Source organism: Protomyctophum bolini, assembly GCF_963924005.1.
Source record: "Protomyctophum bolini genome assembly, chromosome: 7".
Lineage (NCBI taxonomy): Eukaryota > Metazoa > Chordata > Actinopteri > Myctophiformes > Myctophidae > Protomyctophum > Protomyctophum bolini.
In genome coordinates, this window is record NC_137868.1 from 37,966,525 (window position 1) to 37,983,078 (window position 16,554).

The 16,554-nt window shown below is 43.7% G+C and overlaps 1 protein-coding gene across 1 annotated transcript; it reads left to right on the top strand.

Annotated features, from left to right (window-relative positions):
- The first annotated feature begins 342 nt into the window (after positions 1 to 342).
- On the top strand, positions 343 to 16,451 carry smpd5 (sphingomyelin phosphodiesterase 5). Its single transcript, XM_080768595.1, has 8 exons — positions 343 to 450; positions 2,254 to 3,486; positions 4,144 to 4,219; positions 4,707 to 4,847; positions 4,962 to 5,051; positions 13,976 to 14,039; positions 14,298 to 14,457; positions 14,943 to 16,451. Exons 2-8 carry the CDS (start codon positions 2,362 to 2,364, stop codon positions 15,054 to 15,056), a joined length of 1,770 nt encoding a protein of 589 aa, XP_080624721.1. The 5' UTR covers positions 343 to 450; positions 2,254 to 2,361; the 3' UTR covers positions 15,057 to 16,451.
- Positions 16,452 to 16,554: the final 103 nt, after the last annotated feature.

The window sequence follows — 16,554 nt, forward strand, 5'->3', positions numbered from 1 at the left end:
GCAAATGCACAAGAATTCTTATGGTTTTGTAAATTTGATTTACCTCATGTAACAGCTCTGGACCATACTCTGGACACATCATTTCTATTCCCTGGCTTAACTATACATATATTATTTTGTTTGATTGTACTTTTGCTTTAGCAATGTAAACATATGTTTTCTCGTGCCAATAAAGACCTTTGAATTTAATTGAGAGGGGTGAATCATAGAGGGGTGAATAGGAAAACACATTTTAATACATTAAATAGTAAACAGAATTCGACGGGTCACCAACTTCGGTGTCACACCGGTCCCACTACAGCCATAAATGCACCTTCGGGGCGTGGCTTAATTCGAGCACTATAGTAGCTGGCCCGCCTCGTAACCATCACTTCCTACCCAGCCATTTATTTACAGTCGCAAAGAGCATTAGAGCAACCTTTGAATCGCTGCTGGCTGTGGATCACCAAGGTAGGTTAACTGGATTAACTTTCCTTTAACGAGCCAGACTGGTTTAAAACATATTTGATTTTGAACGATGAATTGTGATTGATGATGGGGGACGTTCTGTCCCGGAATTACTCGACACAGAGGGGGTTTCGCTAGAATAAGATTTTTAATTTGTACTATCGTCTATTGACCACTACACCAATATTAATTATTAGCTGCTGGCGTTTCCACAACACCACAATATCATTCACTTCCATTGAAAACCAAAACATACGCTGCGCTCAGCGGGGGAAACGCCGTGCTGGACACAACACATGACGCTGGTCTGTCATGAGCGTCATGGCGGAATTTCAACCTGGTTTTGCACTTGCTCCATTTACAGCCCGCACATCTACAGAAACGTTCATATTTCATATATAAAGTGCTCACCCCAGGGTCACGGATGTTTCAATTCCCCTCGAGTCGGTATAATTGCCCGTATCTTCCGTATTGTTCAATAAAAAATATTTTATTTTCGATCGGTGACCATTTTCTCAAAACGTTATAATGTATCAGAGTGCAATACATATCCCAACCGATAGGGTCGCGTAGTTGAAAGCAAATGGTGAAAAGGGTGAGAAATGGCCACTGGTCGGATAAAAATGCTTTTTATTGAACAATACGGAAGATACGGGTACTTATACCCATCCGAGGAGAATTGTAACATCCGTGCTCCTGGTGTGAGCACTATATATTTGAAATCTGAACGTTGTAGATGTAAGGAGCATGTGCAAAAACAACAACAACAGTTGATGTTCCGACATGTTTAATGGCCAGACAGTAGCTCGATCTGTGAGTGAAGCGTTTGCACTTTGCAGCATCGTTTTTATGTTCTCCATAAAAACTCGCACATGATCAAATATGTATTGAAATGGAGCGGCCGTGGGACATGTCATGAATAATATTATTATTCCCCTGCCATATATATTCCGTAGTCGTGTGACAGTGTGATGGTGTCCCACTCCCTGGGCAAGAACATGTCATGCATGATGCAAGAATGCAGATCTACAAGCTGAGCTTGTAGATGTAGATATTGATAATATCTGTTCTAGTGTCTTCCATGTTCACTTGCCCAGCCAAGTCGTCTTAGTCTAGCCTAGTCGTACTGTAACAGAATATCGGTCCTAAATAAGCAATATTCTCACTGATGATCATGGCTGTAACGTAATGTAGTAATAGCCTATCATGTGAATTAGCCCATCTGCATGCATGCTCACTGGTTCTCGTACACATACACGTACATAACTACTGTATGTGCCTCCTTAATTCCAGGATCACACACGCGGGAAGTGTAATCCTGTAAACAGAAAAACACTCATGTTAGCGTGGTGGTGTTCAGGCAGGCATCAATTTGTCCTTTATCAGCAAATGCCAGTTAGTAAAACGGTGCAGATGGAGGCAGCTTGATTATCTACAGTTTGTGTGAGAACTTTCTCATCTTGTCCTCTTTAAGCCTGTCAGTGATTTATGATGCGCCATCGCCTGAGTGTAGCCTACTGTAAATCTCCCCACATAATATCAAATGAAGTGTCTTATGCAGATGCATACTGCATACATATAGCTGTCACTTGCTTTATGGTCCCATAAAGCAAGTGAAGGCATACAAGGTCTCTGTTTGCAGTCAGCATTCTGAATTCCAATAGCTATGTGCATTTAATTCCTTTTAAAAACTGCATTACTAAGGGAATAAATCCTTGGGATAGTCTAACCTTCAAAAGTTCAAATAATCTCGTGGACTCAAATTTCTCATAGCGTAACGTTTTGATTTCCCTCCCCTTGTCTTAGATTCCAGTAGTGGCGCATTGGGGAGATTGTTCTCAGGGATGAGGTTACACTGACTGCGGTGCCCTGATGCCACTTGTCCTTATTGGCTCTGAGAGACGGTGAGGAGGAATGCCTCTGCGGGAGTCCCCGTTTTCCAGTGGAGTCACTGCAGGCCTCCACGATGTGGGCTGGGCTCTCATCTTGCCCTGCTTCTGGTTCCTGGACAGACTCCTCGCTGTGTGCATGTCCACCACCCTGGAACGGAGCCAGCGACTGGAGCAGGAATGCTACCTCCACCCTCTCAAGGTGTTCTTCGGCTCCATCGTCTTCTTCATTCTGTTTCTGTTCGCGGCTCCCGTGGCCTTGCTGGGATTCCTGCTGTGGGCGCCGCTCCAAGCCGCCCGGAGGCCCTTCTGCTACCACCGCAAGGCGCCGTCCTCGGCGGAGAGCGAGACCAACAGGGGCTTTGAGCTGGTGGGGAAGGCCACGTTCTGCTTTGCCACCGCCAACCTGTGCCTGCTGCCTGACGGCGTGGCGCGCTTCAACAACCTGGGCCACACGCAGCGGCGTGCGGCCGCCATCGGCCGGTGCATCGCACATGGCGTGGGCCGACCACACATCCGCATCTTAGTCGACTCGCCCAGCAGCTGTGGGACGCTCAGCCCCTCCAGCAGCCTCCTCCAGGCAGCTAACTGTTCAACTTACGGCGCGACTGCTAGCCAACCCCAGCCTCTGGCCGGCAGCCAATCCGATCAGGAAGCGCCGGAAGGAGACTTTCCTCTTCTCGATGACGGAAACAACGAGGTTCTTGTATCCTATGATAACTCGATGGAGGATTCTGCTAAGTCACCGGTGGCCCTCATCAACACCAACCAAAACTCCAACCAGCAGGACGACTTCGGTAACCACCGCAACGCTCTGTGCTCCCGACAGCTGAGCCACGTAGACGACGTTCCCTGGGAGGTGTCGCCGCTCTTCCCCTCTAACGTGGACATCCTGTGCCTGGAGGAGGTGTTTGATAAGAGGGCGGCGAAGAAGCTCACAGACCAACTGCGACCCCTGTTCGGTCACATACTGTATGACGTGGGCGTCTATGCCTGTCAGCCTGCCGGATGCTGCTGCTCCTCCTTCAAGTTCTTCAACAGCGGCTTGTTCATGGCCAGCCGCTTCCCTGTCCTGGAGGCCCAGTACCACTGCTTCCACAATGGCCGGGGAGAGGATGCGTTGGCTGCCAAGGGACTGCTGTCCGCCAAGGTAGCCTTGGTTGTTAACGTTGTGTGTGTGTGTGTGCGTGCATTTTTATGTTGAAGCTATATATTCCGATAGCAATCATTACTATATAGAGTGTTTGTTCAGTAACAGAGGTAAATAAATACCAGGTTACCAATTTCATCCAATCAGTAGAGACATTGAATAGAGATATAGAGAGAACCCCTCAAAAATAATAATCAATTTATCTGATTTATGTCTGCACATTTCTTTGTTTCATTACATCACTTCTTGTTTTTCCTGCATCCTGTGTGAGATCTCTCTCCTGATTGGATGATTCTTATTGGTTTTTTTTGTTTTACGATTTTTTTGGCTTTTTCTGCCTTTTATTAGAGTACAGTAAGCCGACAGGAAATGGGGAGTGACACGCAGCAAAGGTCGCCGGGATCGGGAGTCGAACCCGCGACGTGCTGTCAGGCTTTGGCACCTAGGATTTGCAGCCTAGGTGCCCTGGATGAAATTTGTATCTCGACCTGAAAATGTATTTTCTGTTTACTAAATAACTGGAGACGTGATAACCCTGCTATTGAACAAACACTCTATATAGCAATGATTTCTATTGTTGGGATATACCATATATATTTAACAATTGGTCAGGAAATATTCATGCTTATTGATGTCGAAGTTGTTGTAATTTTCCAGGTGCTCATTGGTCAGAATCAGAATCAGAAGCAAGTGGTGGGCTATTTTAACTGCACACATCTTCATGCACCTGAAGGCAAGTGGGCTCCTCTGAATTCATTCATTCATTCATTCATTTGTTAGTAAAATGTATTTGTAGTTTGTAGAGCACCTTTCACACAGTTGCAGGTGACAACAGATCACATACTTATGCAGATGCCCGACCACGGAGGGCTCTGTATGTGATTACCAAGAACCTTGGAATTGATTCTGAAATGAACTGGGATCAAGTGTAAGGAGGCCAGAATGGGGGTTATGTGACGTCTTGATGTTTTTGTTTGTACAGTAAACCTTTTAATGTTTTTAAAAGCGACCGGAAGTTGCGCCATCACTCCAATTTGGCGGAGGGACTGGGCGCTGGTTGTTACTATGGGACTTAATGGGAGTGTCGTCTCTTGTTCTATCTTGTTTGTTACAGAGAATAGCAGGTAGCAATTGGAAACTTGGTAGTGAAAGAAGGTTGCTGAGTTCACCCTGCACTATTTAGTTACCTCATGGTATTATCTGTGCTCTGGTTTCATCAGGCGAGGGTGAGGTTCGCTGTGAGCAGTTGGACATGGTGACCAAGTGGATCAACGAGTTTCAGGCTGCCAACAGGCAGCCCGATGAAGAGGTTGCGTTTGATGTGCTCTGTGGCGATTTCAACTTTGATAACTGCTCCCCAGGTGTGTGTTTTTAGATTTACACTGATGAAGCTTCAACAGCTTTGTTGAAGTCATAATTTATTTGTTTTTTGAAAAGGTTCGATTTTGACTGTACCTTTTTCCTCTCCTGGCCAGATGACAGTCTGGAGCAGAAACACAGTCTGTTTGAAGACTACAGAGACCCCTGCAGGGCAGGGCCAGGACAAGAGAAGCCCTGGGTTATTGGTGAGTATCATAGACTGTAAAAAATATGGACAAAGCGTTCTTCGGGTCTAACTCTAACATGAACGTAAAATGAAGCCTGTCAGTCCTTGTATTGTAAGTCGCGATCTTTCTAGATCCATTTTGGCCCAGCTGGCCATTGGCTGGCCCAGACAACGAGGCGGGACTTCCCCCCTTCTTCTCCGTTGGTTTTTATTTTGACTCGAGTGGGAGGGGAATCTTGATCATAGACTGTAACGGTAGCCACGCCCCTCAGAACATACGTGACATTTTTTTTATAAATGGGACCATAATTTTCCAAAAAGAATATTATGACATTAGAAATGAGACTTTAAACTAGTGACTGGAAGCAGAAAGTATTCATGACCATGTTTATTAAGGTAATACAGTCTAGGTGAAGTTGGGCCCAAATACATGGACTTCTATGGGGCTATGGGCTTTTCTGGGTCCAATGACAGCGCCACAACAGGCCATTATATGAACTTTCAGGAAATCCCGATTTCCTCAGTGGCTTCACAAAATATCTGTCTGACTGCCCCCCTGGTGAGTATCAGCTGATGTCTTGCTTCGACTGTGTGTTATTTAGATAAACCACAATGCCCCCAGTGGCCACTGTGAAAGTGGTGTCTGGCATTTTCTGGTTTGTGCTGACCTGTCTTTCTTTAAAAAGACACATGCACGCACACAGAGACCAAGCAGTCATGGAAATGACCAAATTGTTCAAATTTACTGCATGCAGTTGTCCTATTTATATTTTAATCTGTATAATAAAAACTGACGTCATCATAGCCAGGGTGAGTGTAGTGCCAAGTTTGAATTTGATTACCTCAAATGACATGACCTGCCTGGTGAGGCATGTTCAACAACTCTTATAGTGGTGAAGTAAGTATGTGCATTTTATTTGTATAATATTAACACTTCCCACAGAGAGAACTCACAAAGTGCTTTTCATACAACAGAAATAAACACATAGCATATGAAACATTGAAATGATTAAAACAACGAAACAAAAATCTCAAACGTTGTGTGTAAGAGGTTCTTAAAATGTCCACAGAGGCTGCAGCTCTCAATAGACCTGTTGAAGGGCATTCCATACCTTTTTGTGGTTATATTTTATCTCTGCGAGAAGTGTTATTGCGAACGCAGTGAGCACTTACTATGAGACCTAGCAGATCATGTCTGTGTGTGTGTCTGTCCGTCTGTCTGTCTGTCTGTCTGTCTGTCTGTCCCGCTATCCAAATATGGAGTGTGTTGCATCAGCAATCACTCAGCTCCATATATGGGCACAAAAGGGGCCAGGTCCACTCAGCTCCATATATGGGCACAAAAGGGGCCAGTGATTTGTTTGTTGTGGACCTGGCCCCTTTTGTGCCCATATATGGAGCTGAGTGCGTTCGCTTCCCGCGTTCGCGCGTCTTACTCGTAATACATACATACATACAATACATGCTTCACCACTACACTTTCAAAAGAGTTGTTGAACTTGTCTCACCAGGCCAGATCATATAATTTGTTAATGAGGTAACCAGTAAGACGCGCAAACGCGGGAAGCGAACGCAGCTGAGACCCTGCAGATCATGTCTGTCTGTCTGTCTGTCTGTGTGTCTGTCCCGCTGTTACTGTATATGTGGACCTGGCCCCTTTTGTGCCCATATATGGAGCTGAGTGGACCTGGCCCCTTTTGTGCCCATATATGGAGCTGAGTGATTGCTGATGCAACACACTCCATATTTGGATAGCGGGACAGACACACGGACACACACACAGACATGATCTGCTAGGTCTCATAGTAAGTGCTCACTGTTATAACTATTTTTGGTATAGTTATTCTTATTTCATTTTCATAATGTTTATAAATATGTTTATTTGATAGTGTTATTATTTACAGTTTACAAAGATTTAAAAGACAGTTAAAAATAATTTGATTTCACTTAGAATAGCTGTTTCTGTGGCTATATACAATTTAACAGGGTTTTGCTTGAACTGCATTTCCCATGATGCTAGCGGGGGGATATCCGGTTCAGGAGCCGCGCTTTCGAGTTTGAGTTTGTTGTTTACACCAGAGATACGAGCTAACTGTAGAGAGAAACCTCTTAAGCTTTCATTCACGATTCATTGATTATCTGTGCCTTTTTCTTGTAACCTTTTTTTCCATATATAAATTGGAACACTGAAACTTCACCGACAACTCCTGTCAAGTCCTTTCGAATTAATAGCTACATTATTTGGTGCCGAAACCCGGGAGCTTTGGATATATTTTTTTGTTGTTGTTTTTGAAGCTGAAGTTAACCTACGATGTCCGACGCAATGGAGCGTATGAAGAGAAAGCGGGGAACAATCCGCGCTTCAATATCAAAGACGCTGATGCGCATGGAAGAAGAAGCAAACAAGGAGGATAAAGACTATGATAAACTGCGTGAGTTGCTGTCTGTACTGACGACCAAGGAGGGGCAAGTAAGGGAACTGGACGGCGGAATTGAAGAGAAGACGCCGACGGAAGAAATCGAGTCTGAAATGGAATCAACGCTGGAATATCAGGACCGCATCATTACGTGGAAAACTCGCGCAAGCATGCTAATCCAGAAGGGACAGGTCGAGGACGAGTCTGTGAGACGTGTGAGTAATGGAAGTGCAAACTCCGACCGCTCACTGAGTAGACAGACTGTTAAACTGCCCAGATTAGTAATTGAAAAGTTTCATGGAGAAATAAGCCAGTGGCAAGAATTCTGGAGTCAATATGACACTGCTATCCATTCAAATGATGCGCTGTGTAAGAAGGAAAAGTTCACTTATCTTAAATCCTACCTAATTGGAGCAGCAGCAAAGGCGGTGGCAGGGCTCACATTGACAGACAGTAATTATGATGCAGCCATTGACTTGTTGAAGAACAGATTTGGAAGAAAGGACATTGTAGTCAGTGCACACATGTCTAAATTGCTAACCTTGACACCTGTGAAAAGATCCTCAGATATTGCAGCACTGAGATTTCTTTATGATGAATGTGAAATTCAGATTCGCAGTTTAGAGTCCCTGGGTGTTCACAGTGACACTTATGGCAGCCTGCTATGCCCTGTATTATTGCAGTTGATACCAGATGACTTGGCATTAGGCTACACACGCACATTGGACACTGATGGTGAATGGAAGGTGCCTGAGCTAATCAAATTCCTACAAAACGAAGTGCAAAGTAGAGAGAGAGCACTACAACTGACCAGGTCAGGCAGCTCACAAAAGGAGAATCCCCAAAATAGACCATTCACGAAACCATCTAGTGAAAATAAATCCAAAACATGGACTATGCCTTCAGCAGCTGCATTGCACACAGCCAGTAATGCTCCCCAGACCTGTGTGTATTGCAACAGTCCTAGTCACAAGCCAGAAAACTGCCCAGACAGTTCAGTGACTGATAGAAAGGAAAAATTGAGAAGAATGGGAAGATGTTTTGTGTGCCTAGGCTCCAGACACATAGCAAAATTCTGCAAAGTTAAGGGTGTCTCATGTGCCTTGTGTGGTCGCAGACACCACCAGTCAGTCTGTGATCCAAAGGAAGCACATTCAGATGCTAACAGCACCAGTACAGATGCTGTGGTTTCTTCTGTGTCCAGCACAGTGAAACTGAAACCAAATGAACCCAACACAGTGCTACTCCAGACAGTGAAAGCCTGGACAGAGGGCCCAGCAGGTAGAAAAATAGTGCGTTGCCTATTGGATGGAGGCAGTCAAAGAAGCTTTGTGCACGAGAACCTGGCAAAGACACTAAAGCTGCCAGTATTAAAGCAAGAGACATTGAACCTCCACACTTTCGGATCTGCTGGTCCCGTGACTACAAAACGCAACATTGTCAAAGTGGTGCTAGAAAATGTGTGGGATGCACAGCAAAGGATTGAAATTACAGCAGTTGAGACCCCACAAGTGTGTACTGCAGTAATGAAAGTGCCTGGTGAGCACATCAGAGGAGAATTCAAGAGGAGAGGTCTGCAGCTGGCAGATTTCCAGTTAGACGGTGCTGATGACCCAGAGCTGTCAGTCTTAATTGGAGCTGACTTTTACTGGCAAGTGATGACTGGCAAGATGGAAAGGCTAACAGAGTCACTAGTGGGATTGGAAAGCACCTTCGGATGGACGATCCAAGGGCCAGTCTCTATGTCTAGTGTGACAGACACAGCCTGCATGCACATCAGTCTAGATGAGGACACTCAGATCTCAAAACAGTTGCATGCTTTTTGGGAGATAGAATCACTGGGCATTGTGAATGACAAAATTGAAAGCCCAGATGAAACAGAGGCTCTTCAGAGCTTCGAGCAGACAGTAACATTCAAGGATGGTCGCTACCAGGTTGAATTACCATGGCGACAGGACAACCCACCTCTACCAGACAACTTCAGAATTGCAAAGAAAAGGTTTGAGAGCCTGAAGAGGAAGCTGAGTGCTGATGCCGCGTTATACACAAGGTACAACGGTGTCATGAAGGATTATCTACAGCAGGGAATTTGTGAGGATGTCCCAGAGAATGACTCTGCAGCAGAGTCAACAGAGACTGTGAAATATTACCTACCTCATCATGCTGTACTTCGTGAGGAGAAAGCGACGACTAAGTTGAGAGTAGTGTTTGATGCCTCATCACACGAAGTGGGAAGTCCCTCACTCAACGACTGCCTGTTCACTGGGCCAAACCTGAACCCTGATCTGCTAGATGTGCTAATCAAATTCAGACTGCACAAGATAGCCTTCACTGCTGATATCACAAAGGCTTTCTTACAGATAGCTCTAGCAGACAAAGACAAGGATTCAGTCAGGTTTCTGTGGCTCCATGGACCCCCCACTAAGGACTGTGACAATGAGCTGCGGATCATGAGAATGAGTAGAGTGGTATTTGGAGTTTCACCAAGCCCTTTCCTCCTAGCCGCAACTATTAGGAAGCACATCCAACAGTATGAGGCAGCCCAACCCAAGGCAGTGGAGGCACTGAGAGAATCCTTATACGTTGATGACTTGATCTCAAGTTCATGCGATGTAGATGAGGCCTATTCAGTCACAACAGGAGCAAAGAACATTCTGGCTGCTGCCGGAATGAACCTGTGCAAATGGACTACAAATTCCCCAGAGCTCAAGGTAAAATGGACGGAAAATGGATTTGAGCAAGCGACAGAACCTGTCACTTGTGGGAATGTACTGAAAGTGCTAGGCCTAGTATGGAAACCGGAGCAAGACCACTTTGTGTTTGATTTAAATGGACTGCTGGACATTTTAAAGGGAAAGCAAAACACAAAGAGAAGCGTGCTGCAAACTTCAGCTCGCATATTTGACCCTATTGGGTTCCTGACTCCGTTCACCATTAGGGTGAAGCACCTCTTCCAACAACTGTGGGAGAGAGGAATTGGCTGGGATGACCAGTTACCCCCAGACTTGACACAAGAATGGACCCAGTGGTGCTCAGAACTGCCACGACTCCACCTGGTGGCGATTCCCAGGTGGTATCAGATTGAAATCCAACCAGACATGCAGTCAGCACAATTGCACGTATACTGTGATGCTAGTGAAAAGGCGTACAGTGCTGTTGCATACATGCAAGGAAAGAACGAAGACGGGGAAATTATAACAAGCTTTGTAGCATCAAAGTCGAGAGTTGCCCCTCTAAAGAAACTGACCTTACCACGCTTGGAGTTGATGGGAGCATTGATTGGAGCAAGGCTGGGAACCAATCTACTGAAATCCCTAAATATGGAAAAGAATCAGCTCAAAATGTGGACAGACTCGATGATCACCTTGCACTGGATACGCAGCACAGCACAAAGATGGAAACCATTTGTGGAAAACAGAGTGACTGAAATCCAAAATCTGACCAACCCAGAGTCATGGTCACATATCAAAGGAAAAAACAATCCTGCTGACCTACCCACCAGAGGCCAGAGCGTTGACAATCTCATCCAGAGTCAGCTGTGGTGGAACGGGCCGACTGCTCCACTGCCGGTTGAATCAACAGACACTACGGAAGAGGACTGTATTGCTGATGTCACAAATGTTGAGCTTAGGACTAAGTTCACAGTAGCAGTGCAGTTTGCTAGCATTGACCCAGCAGAACCACTGTTGGACCTAGACAAGTACAGCAGACTGAGAACAGTGTTCAGAATAACTGCATGGGTGAAGAGGTTTGTGACAAATGCCCGCTCAAGCCAAAAGACCCACGGAGAGCTCACTGCAGAGGAGCTCACTGCAGCTGAGATGTACTGGGTAAAGGTGACACAGGAGGAAGGTTTCAGCGAAGAAATGAGTCTGCTGAAATCAGGACAAGAACTTGACAAATGCTCAAAAATCAAAGACTTGAAACCTTTCCTAGATGAGAACAGCCTTATTAGTGTAGGAGGAAGGCTGCAGCAGTCAGAGTTCAGTTTCAGAGAACAGCACCCTTGGGTGCTGCCCCCAAAACACAGATACACTGAACTCCTAGTTCAAAACTACCATGAAAAAGTGATGCATTCTGGGGTCAGGGATACTCTAGTGCAGATAAGGGAGAGCTACTGGATATTGAGAGGCAGACAGCTGGTTAAGCAGATTGTAGCACGCTGTTACATCTGTAAGAGACTAAAGGTGAAACCAGCTCAGCAAGTTACCGCCCCCTTACCTAGAGACAGGATTACAGAGTCCCCACCCTTTGAAGTCATGGGCATTGATTTTGCAGGCCCACTGTATGTCAAGTCAAACAGTCAGACAAAGAAGGCATACATTGCACTGTTCACGTGTGCTGTCACCAGGGCAGTACATTTAGAGCTTGTATCAGACATGTCCACAGAGAAATTTCTCTTAGCCCTAAAGAGATGCATTGCAAGACGAGGGCTATGTAAGGTCATTTATTCTGACAATGCCAAGACCTTTAAAAGAGCAGATCAAGATTTAAAGGAGCTATGGAAATCATTCAAGGAACCTGAGCTCACAGAGTTCTTTACTGAAAAGGGAATCTCCTGGAAGTTTATTGCTGAGAGAGCAGCTTGGTGGGGCGGCTTCTGGGAAAGACTTGTGAGGTCAGTGAAGACATGCCTAAAAACAGTCCTAGGAAAGGCCTCACTGAACTTCGAGGAACTGACCACCACCCTTGCAGAGGTGGAGGCTGTGCTTAATTCAAGGCCACTCTCATATGTGCACAACGATGCAGATGAGCCCACACCCCTGACACCCGCTCATTTCCTGGTCGGGAAAAGACTGACTTCCCTGCCACCAAAGACTATGATTCCAGAAACTCAGTCAGCCAACCTGAGCAGAGAGAACATGGGACGCAGATGGAAGTACCGCCAGAGACTTTTAAACAGCTTCTGGACTCGCTGGCGCAAAGACTATCTACTGGATCTGAAATCAGCCCACAGGGTTGACACACCGAAACCCACTGAGCTCAAGGTGGGAGACGTCGTGCTGATAGGAGAAGACAGGATGCCTCGACAGACCTGGAAAACAGGCAGAATTGAGGAACTGTTTCCAGGGCGAGATGGACTGACACGCTCATGCACAGTCCGCACTCATACAGGAACTCTATTGAGAAGACCCGTACAACTGTTATATCCCTTGGAATTAACTTGACTTGTTTAGTGCATTATGATTGATGAACTAATAGTTCTAATAGTTCATGGGTGGGAGGATGTTATAACTATTTTTGGTATAGTTATTCTTATTTCATTTTCATAATGTTTATAAATATGTTTATTTGATAGTGTTATTATTTACAGTTTACAAAGATTTAAAAGACAGTTAAAAATAATTTGATTTCACTTAGAATAGCTGTTTCTGTGGCTATATACAATTTAACAGGGTTTTGCTTGAACTGCATTTCCCATGATGCTAGCGGGGGGATATCCGGTTCAGGAGCCGCGCTTTCGAGTTTGAGTTTGTTGTTTACACCAGAGATACGAGCTAACTGTAGAGAGAAACCTCTTAAGCTTTCATTCACGATTCATTGATTATCTGTGCCTTTTTCTTGTAACCTTTTTTTCCATATATAAATTGGAACACTGAAACTTCACCGACAACTCCTGTCAAGTCCTTTCGAATTAATAGCTACATTACTCACTGAGTTCGCAATCACACGTGGCACACTACACTGGCTATGATGATGTCATTAGACTCTAATGACATCATCATAGCCAGTGTAGTGTGCCACGTGTGATTAGAGACTATGGATGATGGTGGTGCTGTTGTTCCCCCGATGAAAGGAAGGTTTTAAGCCTGCTCTTAAACTTAAACTTTAATCTTAAACTTAAACTTATTTCAGGCAGAATCATTAAATAAACACTCAAACACAATTTCTCACAAATGTTTGCCCTAAAATAGGGCAATAATACTTTTAATTCATTCCTTGAGTCAAAATTGTAATAACATAAAATACACACTTCAAGGATTAAGAAAATGCACTTTGTAAGAAAAAGTATTTAGTAAAAACAGAAATATGTAACCTGAAGAGTTTTGGTTCATTATTCTTTTTTGTCTGTATGTGCTTGAATGTTAATACTAAGGACTTTAATGAATTCCTTTAGTCCAAATTGTATGGGAATTTGTTTATTTGTCTCTGGTTGTTTCCTTCAAAGGTTATGGTCTTTTCTATTTCTTTCATTTTCAAGTTTGTGTTCAGGATTTGTGTAATAAAGTGTTAAAATGAACCCCATGGAACATCATTTCAGCCTGTTACCTGACAGAATCTTAAAAGATACACTTCCTGGATGAAGAAAAACCAGGTAGTGGAAAAAACATCCACCCTATGCACATGAACCCTAGCCTGGTTAACCACTCCCTTGAATACATGTAATGGCTTGATACAGGTGTGGGTTGCATAAAATGCCCGGTTAAATGATCTCTTGAAAAGAGTTGGAACCCGGAAAGAAGATGTTTATTGCCAGTAAAACGTGCCAAAAACAGCGCTCTTTCTTCATGATTTGTGTCGACAGGAACTCTGCTGGAACAGCCAACCTTGTACGAAGAGGAAATACGGACTCCAGAGAATCTACAAAGGTACACTTGCATCACTGGGGAATGGGATAGTGCTGAACAATATACAAATTAAATTACATTAAATTGTCCAAGATGGATGAATTGCATAAATACTTTATGGAGAATATTATTTTGTATGTATTTTAAAGATGTCCCCCCCCCCCAATGTTTCCCCATCATCACTTTGTCATATTGTGCTTTGTTTGTGAATAGCGTTGCCTACTAACTGATACATCTGACTGGGCATGTTTCGTTGGCATGTTTCGTTCCTCTATGTAGGACTTTGGAGACTGAGGAGTTGAGGAAGAAGTTTATCTCCACTCCTGTAGCTGTACGTGGCTCTCCACTGGTTTACCCTGAGCCTGGCCAGCCCTGGGTGGGGCGTCGCATCGACTACATCCTTTACCGCGAGAGTTCCATCTCAAAGCGCTGCCGAACAGTATGTGACGTGTGCTCTATGTATACATATCCAAACTGTCTGCTCCCCTGTGTATTCACCTTTCTCACCACTGCCTTCTGCCTGTTTTGAATGGATCCACTTTCTTCTTTTGGATATTTTAAATGACCAAAGTGCCTTGCAAGTGTTTGTTTCCTATTAGCTAATATCGCAAGATAGACTGCATTCTTTTTGTGACAGGTTTGCAAATAGATTGCCTTGAGGAAGCAGCTCAAATCAATTCAACATGGGGGCAGTGTTTTGGTGGTTGTCATGCTGTGCGAGCAACACAAAATGACTGTACATAATATTAGTGTAAAGCTCTCATTTTATTTGGGTAAATTGCAGTTCAAAAATGTATATATTGGGGGAAATTATGTGGAGTGCAACGACACATTGATATTAAGTCATTGATATATATAATAATTCAAGCATTTCAAGTGTATGAATTGTGCATTATTTAAACTACTCTTATTATCTCCATCTAGGAAATTGAGGAGTTTACATATGTGACCCAGCTGGCTGGCCTCACAGACCACATCCCTGTGGGCCTGAGACTGAGCGTGCTCATGGACTCGACTGTACTGATGAATGACAGCTAAAGTGGATAAAGGCATCGCATTAAAAATAAGGGAGTCTAAACGGACAATGGACAACTTTGCCCTGTCACATAACTGTAGCATTTATGTTGTTTACAATGGCAGAGAGAAGGTTGTGACTCCGTTTTGAGTCATGAAATTGCCTCAAGTCAGATAAGGTGACCTCCCTCTGTGACTGTCTGGTCACTCAAAAGATTAATTTACTCTCACTCATAGTAAGAGTAAATTACACTTGCCAAAATAACTGATATACAAATACAGCACTAACAACGCGTCGTCTCGTGATCTGTTCGCTTGCAGATCAATTCATATTGCATGCGACACAGTTGTACTACAGTCTAAATCGTTTTATATTGAATTGTTGTCTCTGTAGGCAACACGTTTTAGTGACATTTCAAACCTACCTCGTTTGGACCATTGTATTCGACTCATGTTGTTTTTACTCCGTTAGTCCTGTTTGTTTGTAGTCAGGGGTGTGAGCACGCATTTGAAGTTTTAACTCTGGTGCGGTCGTGCGGACCAAACAACCAAGCTCTGGTCCACATGAAAATGTGGGTCTAGATTCGCTTTTAGGTGCATCAGAGTTTGGTTCACTGTGGGTGACAACACAGTCCAATGGAAGAAAGTGAACCAAAAGACAATCAATGTATAAATGATTATAGTGGCCATATTTTTATTTAAAAAAATAACGTTCTATAAATTTACAATTTCAATTAATTCAATTTTGGACAGGAGTTGTTTTAACGCACCATAACTTATCATTTATTATGACCATACTGTCTCACCTTGTGATCTTTCTCGGATTACCCATTATCAGAGTACTGTACAGGCAGATCTACCATCTATAAATTCCAGGAATCTCTGTATGTCATTACATACAGAGATTCCTGGAATTTATAGATGGTATATGAAATGCATGGCATCATGCTGTCTCATCAGCTTTTCATATTGTTTGCGTTCTTCTAAAAAATACACAGAACTGAAAGGACCATCAATATAGAACCAGAAACCCCAAGACTGCATAAATATGATGTTGTTCATTATTTCTGTGATCAGGAAAGGTTTGCCTCAGAAATCATGATACACTAGCGACTGTTTCGACTGCATGACATTTGTTTACAATGTTAAGTGAACGTTGACCTTACCAAATGAAATATGCAACAATATGTTTGTCTACGGAACTATTATTCTTGATTCTTAATTTATTCTATAGCTGTGAAAATAAGCAGAGTAATAGCTTGCTGACTTTTATGCATAAAAGCTTGTTCCGGTCGGGGGTATTGACAACCTTGTTTGTTTGTTATGATGACTTGTGAATGTGCAAAAATATATTTTCATGATTTTTTTTACATTTTAAATGATGGCAGTTTGAAATGAATTAAATGGATGAAATTTAGTAAACGCGTTCTGCATTTATTACTCCTGGAAAAGGAGAGAGCCCAGACTCCAATTGTAACGAAGACTCATTCATATCAGGAGGAGGGAGAGTTGGTCATTGGAC

Bases quoted from the DNA above. Each gene is read 5' to 3' on its own strand.
- smpd5 (XM_080768595.1), top strand. From the start codon at position 2,362: ATGCCTCTGCGGGAGTCCCCGTTTTCCAGTGGAGTCACTGCAGGCCTC. The intron at 3,487-4,143 runs GTAGCCTTGGTT...GTAATTTTCCAG, and splicing joins AGGGACTGCTGTCCGCCAAG to GTGCTCATTGGTCAGAATCA. The intron at 14,040-14,297 runs GTACACTTGCAT...TCCTCTATGTAG, and splicing joins ACTCCAGAGAATCTACAAAG to GACTTTGGAGACTGAGGAGT.